The following is a 14,555-nucleotide window of genomic DNA, read 5'->3' as shown; positions in this document are numbered from 1 at the left end:
TATATATATATATATATATATATATATAATATATATATATATAGATATATATATATATATATATAGGATATGCAGGAACTTCCATATACAATCATAACTTCAGGAAAGCCGAAGACACATGATGAGTTAAAGGATTTATTCTTTTAAGAAACGTTTCGCACAAGGAACTTTGTGCATCATCAGTCTGTTAAAATAAAAGTACATTTTAAATTAATAAAAGCAAAATACAAATAAAAATTACAATCTAAAATTTAAAAATTATAATTAAAAAAATTAGCATAATTCAAAGTTAAAAGTGAAATAAGAACATTAAAACACGACTACTAAAACACCAACCATTCGCTAAGAAAGGAGGAGAGAGAATGACTAGAAATGAGATTGAGGTCAGAAAGAAGACTATGCCAGGTATAGCGGAGACGATGAACTACCGCTATTCGATGAGGGAACAAGTCTTTTGTTAAATAATGACTCGAGTGTTGTTAAATACTCAGAGTCCTTATTGTAACTTGAAATGGAGAAGCTGTGTTTCTTTGACTTCAATCTTACATTTGATGGCATGATTTTTGATATTTGAATGCTCTGGTCTACTTAATCTCTGGCCAGTTCTAAAACTATACCCCATGTGGCTGCAAATACTCGCATTTGCAACAGCCTCTTGGTAGATCCAACGTAAATACCAGGACATCCTGGGCACGTAAATTTATACACAACATTAGACCTCATAAAAGGCTGCAGACGATCTTTAAAGCAGAACAGGGAGCCAATTTCACTCGGGTTATTTGATATTAATTTTAATTTTAAGTATGAAATTTCACCTTCAATGATTAGAGTAAGTTTCTGTGACAGTTTCAGGTTGGAAATATAAGGAATCGAGGCATACATGAGTTTCTTTGGAACGTCAACAATCGGTGGTACTGGTTTCAGATATTTAGTTAATAGTTTGTGCTGCCTGCAATTGTGCGAAACGTTTCTTAAAAGAATAAATCCATTAACTCATCATGTGTCTTCGTTCTTTCCTGATAGTTATGATTTATATATTATATATTTATTATATATATATATATATATAGATATACTATATATATATATATATATATATATATATATATATATATCTATATATATATATATATATATATAACTGTATCCTATGTTTTCCACTTGGCAATCTTTTTAAATGGGGGGGGAAATGAAAACCAAGAAAAAATGGGATTACCAAATGATTCTCATGTGCCCATTTGCGACAGCCCTGAAGAGGCCAGTAGTCGTAAGTAGCGTTAAATGGCACATTGAGTCTGTGTATTCAGGAATGTCAACGAGAATTGGACTGCCAATATCGGAACGTTCCGGATTCATGTTAATGGCATTATGTAGTGGCATATTGAAGGGAGGTTATGGGGTGGATAGCAGAGGAGAGGGATTAAATGAGCAAATAATTGTTTTTTATTAGCGGCCAAGGCAGATGTACCGGTGGTTTAATAAAAATGTGCATACGTAAGCGTATTGGAAACTTACGTTTATAGCCAACATTCAACAGACATTTGGAGGTTTCAACCATTTTTGACTAGTTTTTTAAAATTTTGACTTTTTATCATCATTAGTATGACTTCAAATGCTTTGCCTTTTCATAAAAAGTGGAAGATCAGCTGAAGACCATCGAGCAAAATGCTCAAAAAGAAGGAGACATCTTCACAATACTGACAGGTTAAATGAACTATGAACTTCAATAAATGACATCTCTCTCTCTCTCTCTCTCTCTCTCTCTCTCTCTCTCTCTCTCTCTCTCTCTCTCTTGAATACCTATAAAATTTAAGAGTAAATTTAAGATAAATATGAAAAAATGAACTGAGTTTCTTGACTGCTTCTGAAGAAATGAACATGTTTTATATGGAAAAAGGCGAATTTAACGACGTAAATTTGACATCAAACCTTCAAATTAAATAACTAAAAAGATAACTTTTAAATGCATGGTCTTACCAGGAGCTCAAGTGGGAATACCATTAAGAGTACCTTAATAATGCCTCTTGGATTATAGTTTTTTTGTCAAATATCTATGAATCGTCTGGTAATGGAGGATTTCACAAAATTCTCTGTAAGACGAACCCATGAACGACTCAGCCTCGAGAGCTCAGACGTCGTTGAGCAGAATCCGGAAAGCTTTTGACTGCACAAGAAATGTATTATAATGAAAGAGCTCTGCGGGATGTATTGTACTCGAGGCTTGAGAGCTCAAGCAAAAAGTTCTCTTGAAGAGGACCACACTGAGTGAATCGTTTGTCTCTTCAGTCTGGCTTTGAAAGGGGAATTTCATATGAAAAGGAAGGTTCGCCATAAAACAAAATGTCTTTAATCGGGTAAAAGGTTAATCCATTTGAAAATGAACCTTTCAGTGAGTGTCCCTGAAACACGGAAAAAGTCTCATCGAAAAACGACTCCGATTAAGGATTAAACTGAGAACTAAGAGAAGAAAATGTTGTCCCTTTGGAGAGACAATTGAATATTTGGAATTCAGCATTAGGTGTCACGCACATGAGAGAGAGAGAGAGAGAGAGAGAGAGAGAGAGAGAGAGAGAGAGAGAGAGAGAGATTGAAGCCTTCTAAAAAACTAAAAAAGGTTATACAATCTTAAATCTAACTTGCACTTGAGTGTCCCAAACCTAAAGGAGAAGTGATAAATTACCCTTAGGCCTCCTGCCAAATAATTAGCTTATTCGCCATAGAATTATTTATGTAATCATTTTGTACGTCTAGTTAACTTTAAATGATTGTCTGTTATTGCGTGCCGTATTTTCAGACAGTGCTTGTAACTACATATTCAGATAATGACGTTATTGCTGTTTGCTTCATAATTATAACATCATCTGAATTAGGAGAATTTACTGTTAACGACATCAGACCTTAAGAGATGGAGCTGGGGGGGGTGCCATTTCTACCCTCTCCTATATTACCATCGTATTTGACGGTAATGGAATACCTTAATGATAAATAGTTAACTCGGTTAATTTTTTTTTTCTTATGGGCAAAGATACCCTGATTCGTTTTCATTGATCTCTGGATTCCGGTATTATCCGCAACGATTACAGGAGAAAATATATAATTTCAATTCGCACTTTCTTGAAGAACGTATCCAGCATTTATGGTTCCCCAGGAATACGAACAAGCACCCCTAAGTCAGAGCTATTGGCCATCTGGCGTTCTGTGTGCTCAGAAATGTCAATGAGATTTGGGGCGACTACATGCCATTACTGGAACCTGCTGGTTTCATGATAATTGCGTTTTGTGGTGTCATGCTTGAACGTGCTATGTGCTGCAATGTTCGGCAATTGTGGTGAAGCGCTTACAGCGGCGGGAGGTGATTCGTGAATGACCTGACCTCTATTTGATTCCATAATGGTGTGAGCTTGAAGTTGAAGGGTGCCTGTGTGTTTGTGTGTGAGTGAAGGAGAAAGGAGGAATGAGCGAGAAAGGGGTGAGCGAGAAAGGGGTCTCTTAGGCTGTCACTGATAGACCGAAAGTAAATTATGGCAAATGTCACTACATTAGAGGTTTACCGAAAATTATCGATAGAATTCAGCTAAAAAATAAGACAGGAATTTTCTCAGTTATATCTAAAAATTTAAACCTTTTTCTTTTGCCATTTAGATTAAATCTTCGGTTTTATATACCAGGGGATTACTGATTCGGGGAAGCACATATTAAAATTATTACCTTCGAGTCATTTGCATATCTAAAATTTAATTGACTAAAAGTAAAAATTATTTTTTTTAGGTTTTTTTATTACTAAATCTAACGTATCAAAGTTAAACAAATGAGTATGTAAATTCGCCAAGATAACTAAATATATCACATGATAAAACAAGGGCCACCACGTTTTCAAAAAGCTAAAATTTCACTGACAGTCAAGGATTTATCATAATGAAGTCGCAATTTTTAATTATCTGAAAGTTAATCTGAATATTCAGTCAGATTTACTGAATTTTTGGCTCTTTTTTTTAATACCAAAAGAAACACTCCTTTGAAGAAAGAATAACTAGCAAAAAATATGAAAATGAAAATGCTAGCGAGTACGTACTAATGTGACGACTACTGAATCATATTTTGATTTGCTGTTGGTTCTATACTTTCACATTTCTCTAAATTGAAGCATACGTAATAATTTATCACATATAAGAATAAGGGTGTAAACACGGGTATAAAGGGAATAGTAATAGTAGCATTTTTTTTTTTTGTTTTTTTTTTTTTTGCATAAATTATCGTCCATTTTCATTTCAGGTTAAAGACACGGTGTTTACATCTTTATCTTTTAGACTTGGCATGTAATGCAGTGTCCTCGCGGATAAATGATTTATTTAATTCTCAACGGTTATTCCAGACGATACAGTCCTTGGAATTTCCCTTCCCCTTGATGTCCTCATTCTGGGGTAAAATCAATACCAGTTTCATAGATGCAGATGTGATGAATTTGTGTTTATTTTTTGCCTGGCCATAAAATATAAGAGTGCTTTTAATTCGAAGCCTTTAACGCTACAATGACGATTCTGATACTCAATCCAATTGTTCCATTAGGAATTCTGCACCTTTTTATCAATGATATTATTACAAAGTCATCCCTTGGTTGAATGCAAAATAAACATATTGCTTCAACAAGGCATACCTGCTGTGCGCACTTACACACAAAAAAAGCAGGCAAATTTCAGACCTGGCAATTGATATATGACCGTTATTCTATTAAAAATAAGAAACCGTCTTTCTACAAGTTCAAACATGGCTATAGCTACACTTCATTTCCTCTATACAGCTTGCATAAAATTCCAGCTCCAGCAAATCCAGTGGCATTCTTCAAGTAGCCTTCAAGCCCTAATGTTTTCAAAGTAATGATCATTATGCATTTTTCATAGGTACTGATTCTCTGAAAAAGGCTTCAAGTCAAAAATATGCGGGTTCTGAACGGCTCTCTCTCTTCCATGTATGTATAAAGAAAATGGAAAAACATCGCGAAATCGTTTTCTGATAATTTTCTCATTGGTTGTAGACTCCCAAATTATGTTGGACTGCTTTTCAATAATGAGTTAGAAATAAACCATGTGGATTTTTTCTTTTTAATATTTTCCCAATATATACTCATATTGATCTTTAATTATTATTTAGAAATATTTATGTATAAAAATGTAATGTAACTTACTTGTCTTGTCTTATACATATCAGAAACGCAGTTATAATTATGCTTAAGAATACTAACTTTATACACTCTTGGGACAGGGTAAAAGGAAATTAATTTAATGACTTTTCTTTATGATAATGTAGCCCTGGTTCAGTTATATATGCATATATATATATATATATATATATATATATATATATATATATATAATTATATATAATATATATATATATATATACTAAAGTTGAAGGCGGTTGCTTGAAACCAGATAAGCATCATCGGAGGTGGAGAGATACCAAAATCCTTTAAAGTTATGTATTTATTGCTGACGTTTCAGGACCATGTGTCCCATTTTCGAAGCTAAAAAATTAAAAGAATAACAGAATTAAAATGAGACTCAGATTAAAACATGATAAAAAGTTATTTCTTAACAAAATGCAAATTAGGTACAAGAGAAGGGAACAGTGATTACCAAGTAGTGCTGAAGGCAAAAGCTGAGTGACTGTCAGGGTCCGTTTTGGTGCCGACGGAAACTCAAGAGAGGTACAGAGGAGTTGACGTGGACTGAGTATTTAATTGGGGAACCAGTTGTTTGATAAAAAGAGATTCGAGTATTGCCAATTGGTGTTCGTTTGGAGCTTTGCCTATGATTTTGAAATCCTTGTAATTTATATTGTATTTGCATTTTTTCCCATGATCTCTAATACAGGAAAATTCGGGGTTTGATAGTTTGACACCCGTACGATAGCTAACGCCACGATGGGAATCTAATCTTACCTTTAAGTCCTTGTTTAAATATAAAGAGAGTCTGCTTCCTTTGATGGCCTCGAGAGTCATATATTTGTTTAATTGCCCCAGATGTGACCTGGGGAAGTACGTGGGCTCCACCCAGAGGTTGTTAAAGGTAAGATTAGATTCCCATCGAGGCGTTAGCTATCGTACGGGTGTCAAACTATCAAACCCCGAATTTTCCTGTATTAGAGATCATGGGAAAAAATGCAAATACAATATAAATTACAAGGATTTCAAAATCATAGGCAAAGCTCCAAACGAACACCAATTGGCAATACTCGAATCTCTTTTTATCAAACAACTGGTTCCCCAATTAAATACTCAGTCCACGTCAACTCCTCTGTACCTCTCTTGAGTTTCCGTCGGCACCAAAACGGACCCTGACAGTCACTCAGCTTTTGCCTTCAGCACTACTTGGTAATCACTGTTCCCTTCTCTTGTACCTAATTTGCATTTTGTTAAGAAATAACTTTTTATCATGTTTTAATCTGAGTCTCATTTTAATTCTGTTATTCTTTTAATTTTTTAGCTTCGAAAATGGGACACATGGTCCTGAAACGTCAGCAATAAATACATAACTTTAAAGGATTTTGGTATCTCTCCATCCTCCGATGAAGATATATATATATATATATATTATATATATATATATATATTATATATATATATAATATATATATATATATAGTACTACATACTGTAGTTTAGGTGAAAGTCCCACATGACAAAACACCCACTGGATAACCATTATCGGCAAAAACTCTCACATGACACGACGCTACTGCTCATGTATTAATTCACAGCAAGTCTAAAGTTTGAGTGTGTGTGTGTGCGCGCGCGTGCCGCAAGAATTCCTTGCTCAAGCAAATGCATAGTTTACATTTAACCAGGGGATGATTTTGGAAAAATCATTTAAAAGGCTATGGACTCCATTGTGGAATAATCAGTATAAGCATCATAGCACTGTGAAAGGCTTCGACGTGGGAAAGTTGAACTAAAAGTGCTATTATATTTTGACGAAATTCCCAGACTCTTTATAAGGTCAAAGGAATGTTAGGTTGCTAGTACCTTCTAAATTAGCACAAACCTGCATCTGCATTGGAAATCCTTTTACGGTTTTCTAGATTAATCGAAAAATAGGATCAAATTAAATACAAAGACCTCTCAAATTCGTAAGTGGATTTTCTTTCTTTTTCGCCCATCATGATGGTTATCCGTAACTAGCGGTGGTAAACTGTGTTATATCGATTTAAGCTCAGTGAAAAATTCGCTAGTGATACTACAGTGGTGTGAATTTTCTAGGTCACTTTTAATCAAGGAATAATAGGGATACTGAATTAAATATGGTTAGATACCTCAAATCTAACGGAAGATTTCAACACGCATTTAAAACACGGGTCCATATCTGGGATTCAGCCGTGAATTAATGGATTCCTCTTCAGAAAATCGCGAGAAACTAACATAAAATTTCTCACAATCCAGGAAGAAATTACATACAAGATTCAGTCATTGCGATGGCAGAACTTTCACTTCTTTCAAAAACTACGGCAAATTTGCTTGGACCTCAGACTAATAAAAGCGGGTGCTTTTCTCATTTCATACAAAATGCAACAATGCCTGAACAAATCATGAGTTAAGTCATTAAGATATCAGACTTTGGGAGACCACTTTTGAATACTATCACGAATTATTTGGAACCTCATATTAACAACTTTTGTCATTTTATCCAAAATGCATGGCGGAAGGCGCAAAACTTAGAATTAATAATTTTCATATAGAAAATTTAATCCAAGAGGCATCTCTTTTACATGATTGACGGACTTCTCTTTTTCCCACCTGGAAGAATCACCTCCATTTAGGAGGTAAAAATAATAAAAAACTAAAACGTTAGTGTAGCAAAAATACTAACTGTCGATGAACCGAGAAGTCATTCAACTTTCGTTTCTTTGGCACGATATTACGATGAGGTTCATCCTAATGTCCTAGCTAAAACTCGAAAGTTTTTGAAAACTACATTAGTTCCTGAATCATTTGGAAAATAGGTCTGCTTCAAAGACATAGAGAAGCCATAATGATATGTACCAGGAAATTGCGTTCTTTTTTTTAATGAGATGGTTTGCTTTGAATTAAAGCTATAATGAAAAACCTGAGAATGGAGGTCCATCTTAGGTTACAGTAATTGCTTAAATGGATATAGTTAAAAACCTGAACTGAAAATGGTAAAAAAAATCTGTTTCACCGTCTGTGTCTCTCTCTAGCTACTCATGTTTTCCCTACTTGGTCTAGTATTTCGAAAGTATCAGCATATATATATATATATATATATATATATATATATATATATATATATATATATATATATATATATATATATATCTATATCATATATATATATGTAGATATAGATAATAGATATAGATATAGATATATATATATATATATATATATATATATATATATATATATATATTATAATAACCCTCCTATCATTATGTAGCAGTTCTAATTACACACCTATTATTGTGTATGATGTTAGCGCCATCTATTGATTGCTGATCGTAGCGGACAGCATGGATGAAATTACCTCATGTTTTTAATGTATGTAATCCTTGGAAATGTTTACTTCCAAGCTCTTTCAAGTTAATACTTTTGAGTTCGTTATCCGGTGGCTTACGATTCACTTGTTTCTAGTAGTTATTAAGTGGTTATTTGTTATTATTTTGTTATTATATATTCAGACGTGATTTAAAATAAGTAAAGTCTTTGTTTAATTTTAATTATAGTTTGATAATTCATTTAACATATCTACTATACCTACATGAAGTGTTGCCCTCATTACCGAGAATTCATGAATAGTCAAGTGGAAAGCTGAAGTTGTGACAAATTGGGGGCCTGTCCGGGATCTACTTACGTTTGCGTTGCGCTTACGCTCGATCTTGACGGATTGTGAAATTCATTTTGTTGTTTCTCTGTGATGATGGACAACATGAGTGTAGTGTATTAGTGATATTTTGCTAGTTTATAACAGACCACCACCGGATAGTGTTCTCCAGCGCGCTCACACTTTCACTTAGAGAATGTCGTGTTGCAACACGTCATTTTAAGCATACATCGAGATTTTGGAGGACGTGCAGGCAGGGTAATGGCAGCCTAGAATTCGTCATTCTTTTAACCCTCGACTCTGTTGACTACCATCGCTTAGTGATATCTTCATAGTCGCCCCAACTTCTCGAGGTGCTTCGAGGCATTCAAAACCTCATCATAAGGGAATGAAAGATTCCTTCCTTAGGAACCTCTGTTCCTCTTACTCAGGGTACGACCTTCGCTCTTTAAAGGATTTCGGCTTCATATTGTTACGACCATGTTGTCAAGAACTTCGTTCTACCTCGATGGATACTTAAAGGTTTATTCCTTGTTCAGGTAACTGTTGGTACTTCCAATTATTTACTTCATTAAGAATATTTAATTCAAGATTGTTAGTGGATGTGCATTATTGGTGAACTAAGTTTTCTGATTGGCATAGATTATTAAAGGCTCGTTCTTTTAAGTGAATTTCTGAACATTGTGGGACTTAAGGATTAGAAATTCCTGTGGTTTGTGGGTGCCTTCGCACCATAAATCCATGAATAACCTAACTTTTTAAAAGTTTTATAGCTTGTGTATGGTAGTAATATAATTTCCAGTGATATTTTCCATTTTATCAGTATTGAGAGATGCCTTTTGATCTTGAGAAATTTTTAGGTGCACCCAGGGAGCACCTGAATACACTACAGGAAGCTAAGAAGGACCAGCTTCGCCAAATAGCTGTAAGGGCAAGAATATCTGTAGGTCATGCTGTGGTGAAAGCTGAACTATTGGGAAAGATCTTAGATTTCCTGATAAATAGTGGTAACATAACTGAAGAAGAGGCTCTTCCCTTAAGGCCTTTAACACTTGAACGAGGTGCTGCTCGTACAGTTACTACAACTGAAGACCCAGAGATAGTGAAATTGAAACTCCAACTTGAACTGCAGCAGCGAACAGTAGAAGCTGCAAATGCCGCAGCAGCAGCTGAACATAAAAGGCTTGAAGCTGCAAATGCCGCAGCAGCAGCTGAACAAAAAAAGGTCGAAGCTGCAAATGCTGCAGCAGCAGCTGAACAAAGGAAGGTAGAAGCTGAGCAAAGAAGACTTGAACTAGAACGAAAAGAAAGAGTTCTGTTGGAAAAGGAACTATCAGCCATAAGAATAGAAGAAAGGTTGGCAGAAAAACAGCTACCTGATGCTTTTGATCTTAGTAAAGCACGCAAACTCCTGCCTGTCTTCGATGAAAAAGATCCTGATGTATTTTTCATTACTTTTGAAAACACTGCAACGTCTCTCAACTGGCCTAGAGACCAATATGTTCTCTTAATCAGAAACTCCTTCAAAGGAAAAGCTGCATATGTGGCAGCACAACTTGTCCAAGAAAGGGATTATGAAGTCTTTAAAACTGCTATATTGGATGCTTATAGTGTTACAGCAGAAGGGTATAGACAAATCTTCAGACAAAACTTTAAGAAGAACCAAGCTCACACGTATCTCGAGTTTTTCACATTGAAGTTGAAGCAGAATAATAAATGGATAGATAAGGAACAAATAACTACTTTAGAACAATTAAAGAATTTAATAGTTTTAGAGGAATTCCTGAGGCGTATTCCAGCTAATGTGTCAATGTTTATTAGAGAAAAACAAGAAAAAGATGGAAAAAGGGCTGCCCTATTAGCTGATGATTATCATCTCATTCATAAACTTAAACCACATTCGTCCTCTCCTTCATCTGCCCCCCAGGTTTGTACTTTTTGTAAGAAAGAAGGTCATCATATTAAAGACTGTCCTAGTCCCAAATGCAAAGCATCTCATGGTAAGGCTTCTCCTAATGCTTTTACTCAAGGACCCAAACCAGGGAATACTGCAAATAAAACGACACTTCACTGTGCTCAACCTTTATCAGACTTTACAGCATTTACATATCCTGGTAAAGTAAATGATATCCCAGTGCAAATTTTGAGAGATACAGGGTCATCTCAAACTATCATTAGCTCAAAGTTGAAAGATTTAGCTAAACCAACAGATCAGTATGTAACTGTGTCGGATTTGACTTGTCAAAAGGTTTTACCTATTGTACAGATTTCTCTTGATTGTCCTTATTTTAAAGGTTCAACTAATGTCGCCTTGTTGGATTCTGACCTGCCTTGCAAGAACATAGACATGATACTTGGTAATGACTTGGTTCAAACTAACAGTACTCCTAGTCTTATCATTACTCAGCCTGAAGTAGTGATCGAAAAAGCTTGCAAAGAGTTTTCTCCTGTGGTAGAGCTTCCCTGCCAAGTAGTCACCAGGTCTACAACCTCAACTTCTAGAGACACTGAACACACAGGTAAGGTGGATCAAAGTACCTTAGGTGAAAAAGTCCTTGCTGATCTTGTTGATATTCCCTCAGATGAATTTGTAGAGTATCAAAGGTCTGATGATAGTTTGAAAGAATACTTTGATAAAGTAAAAGATGATGTTGATGAAAGTAAGTTACCATATTTCTATCTTGATAATAACATCCTTATGAGACGTTATAGGCCTTTGAAGATTGCAGGACAAAATTCCTGGCATGATAGTTACCAGCTAGTAGTTCCTTCTAATCTTCGTGCAGCCTTATTGGATCTTGCTCATTCAGCAGAGTCTCATCTAGGCATTTCTAAAACCTATAAGCGTTTGCTGGACGATTACTACTGGCCTGGTATGAAAGCTGATGTAAAGCACCACATAGAATCTTGCCATCCCTGCCAGGTAACAGGTAAACCAATTCAGAAAATACCTCCAGCACCATTAGTTCCTATTACTGTACCTAATTCTCCTTTTGAAAAGGTAATTGTAGATTGTGTTGGTCCACTTCCAAAAACTAAAAAACAAAATGAGTACATTTTAACTGTGTTGTGCCCAACTACTAGATTTCCTTTAGCCATACCTATAAAAAACATATCTGCTAGAACTATTATTGTTAATCTTCTTAAAATATTCACCATTTCTGGTTTTCCAAAAGAGCTTCAGTGTGATCAGGGGACTAACTTCACTAGTGATTTGTTTAAGCAAACTTTAAAGCAGTTAAACATCCCCCATATTTTTGCTTCAGCTTATCACCCTCAGACTAATGGAGCCCTCGAACGTGTACACCAGACCATTAAAAGCCTCCTGCGCAAGTACATTTGTGAAACTGGACGAGACTGGGATGAAGACCTGGATCTGCTTATGTATGTACTTAGGAGTACACCTAATGAGTCGACTGGAATTTCTCCCTTCGAGATGATGTTCGGCCGTAGACCTAGGACAAACCTTAGTATGGTAAAAGAAAACATCCTAAGAGGTACTTACAAAGACCAGCAAGTAAGTATTCCACAATACCTTCAAAGTCTTAAGGTTAAATTTGACCATATTTATGAATTTGCCAATCTGAATTTAACTAACAGTCAGATTCGAATGAAAAACCATTACGATAAAAAGGTCAGAATTAGAACTTTCAAAGTAGGAGATGATGTACTTGTATATCGACCAGTTCCAGGAGCTCCATTGAGAGAAAAATTTATGGGTCCGTATAAAATCACTAAAAGGGTCTCTAAAACAACTTATGCAATTGAAAATCCAGACAAAAGGAAACCTAGCCAGTTAGTGCCCATTAATCTAATAAAACCATACCAATCTGCAAAGATTTCTCCACAGGTAGTTCACCTGTTAAGTAGAGAGATTGATCACTCCACTCATAACTCAAGGATAACTACTCCCATCGAGACTTCTCTTAGCACGAAAAACCTAGTACCCGAGGCAGTTGATAATGATAAACTTTTAGCTCCTCTTGAACCAGACGAAGAAGAAACTTTGGCTCATAATCATATTTTGTCATGGAAAGATGCTAGTAACTCACAGATTCTTTCTTTACTTTCACAGTATCTTGGTCATCTTCCTAAGGTGGAAAGGGAAGAATTAGAGGCTGTTCTGAAGTCTTATCCTGCAATATGTTCAGACACTCCTGGTTGCTGTACCTTGGTGAAACATGATGTTGTGCTAGAACCAAACACCAATCCCGTTCGTCAACCTTTTTATCGGGTGTCCCATCGTTTATTACCAGCCTTGAAGGCTGAGGTTGAGTATTTACTAAAACTAGATTTGGCTGCACCAAGTAAGTCTCCCTGGGTATCGCCTTGTATTTTAGTCAAAAAGCCTAACAATTCCTATCGTATGTGTACGGATTATAGAAAGGTTAATTCTGTAACAGTCAAGGATGCTTATCCATTACCTAGAATTGCAGATATTATTGACTCTGTGAGTAATTCTAAATACCTTACCCAGATTGATCTCTTGAAGGGTTATTATCAAATTAAATTAACAGATAGGGCAAAAGAGATATCAGCCTTTATAACACCTTTTGGTCTCTTTGAATACAAAGTTTTGCCATTTGGGATGACTAATGCTCCAGCTACATTCCAAAGGATGGTCCATGAAGTTACACGTGGTTTGGAGGGTGTGTATGTCTATTTGGATGACATCGTAATTGCTAGTAACTCCTGGGACGAACACCTCAAGATCTTAAAAGAACTCTTCAAAAGACTCCTTAAAGCTAACCTCGTTATTAATTTAGCCAAGAGTTCATTTGGTAAGGCAAAAGTTACATACCTAGGACATGTCATTGGCAGTGGCTCCATATTACCCAAGGATACTAATGTAAAGGCTATAACTTCATTTCCCACTCCTAGTGATAAAAAAGAACTCAAAACTTTCTTAGGTATGGTGTCATATTATTCAAAGTTTTGTCCTAATTTTACCATCATAACTTCTCCTCTACATGCCTTGACATCTAGCAAAGTAAGGTTTCACTGGACACAGGATCACGACAAGGCCTTCCAGCAGCTAAAGTTATTCATGACTTCATCTCCTTTGTTGCAAGCTCCTAATCTTGCTAAACCTTTTTTTTTATACAGGTAGAGGCTTGTAATACTGGATTTGGTGGTGTCCTACTGCAAGAAATCAATGGGACCAGTACTTTTCCTCCTTTGTTGGAACACCTGCTGCCAGTATCTTATTACTCGGGAGCATTCAAAGGCACTCAACTAAGATGGCCTACCATCAAAAAAGAATTATATAGTCTTGTAGCAACAGTCCTTCATTTTCGTCCATATCTGGAAGGTGCTGCACGCGTCGTCATTTACACCGACCACAAACCCCTTACCTTCCTCGAAAGGGCCAAGCTTAACAACAAGAAACTTCTTCGATGGTCATACATCTTGTCTTCCTACAACATTGAGATCCACAGCATTCAAGGATCAAACAACACCATCGCCGACGCATTATCACGTCTTAGACAGAAATCCACTTGAATTCACTAAGTTTGTCAATAAAATTGTCATAGTAATTTCATTCCTAACAGGGGGGAACTATAATAACCCTCCTATCATTATGTAGCAGTTCTAATTACACACCTGTTATATATATATATATATATATATATATATATATATATATTATATATATATATATATATATATATATATATATATATATATATATATATCTATATCATATATATATATGTAGAT

General features: G+C 35.5%; 1 protein-coding gene across 1 annotated transcript; it reads left to right on the top strand.

Annotated features, from left to right (window-relative positions):
* Window positions 1–9,666: 9,666 nt before the first annotated feature.
* Window positions 9,667–14,300, top strand: LOC135216605 (uncharacterized). The gene has a single exon (XM_064251984.1). The coding sequence runs from the start codon at window positions 9,667–9,669 to the stop codon at window positions 13,942–13,944; it is 4,278 nt and encodes a 1,425-aa protein (XP_064108054.1). The 3' UTR covers window positions 13,945–14,300.
* The last annotated feature ends 255 nt before the right edge of the window (window positions 14,301–14,555 follow it).

This window comes from Macrobrachium nipponense, chromosome 6 (assembly GCF_015104395.2).
Source record: "Macrobrachium nipponense isolate FS-2020 chromosome 6, ASM1510439v2, whole genome shotgun sequence".
Classification (NCBI taxonomy): Eukaryota; Metazoa; Arthropoda; class Malacostraca; order Decapoda; family Palaemonidae; genus Macrobrachium; species Macrobrachium nipponense.
The sequence above is the reverse complement of the archived record's forward strand: the minus strand, read 5'-3'. Positions and strand labels throughout refer to the sequence as shown.

Coding starts and splice junctions, on each gene's coding strand:
- LOC135216605 (XM_064251984.1), top strand. CDS start 9,667: ATGCCTTTTGATCTTGAGAAATTTTTAGGTGCACCCAGGGAGCACCTG.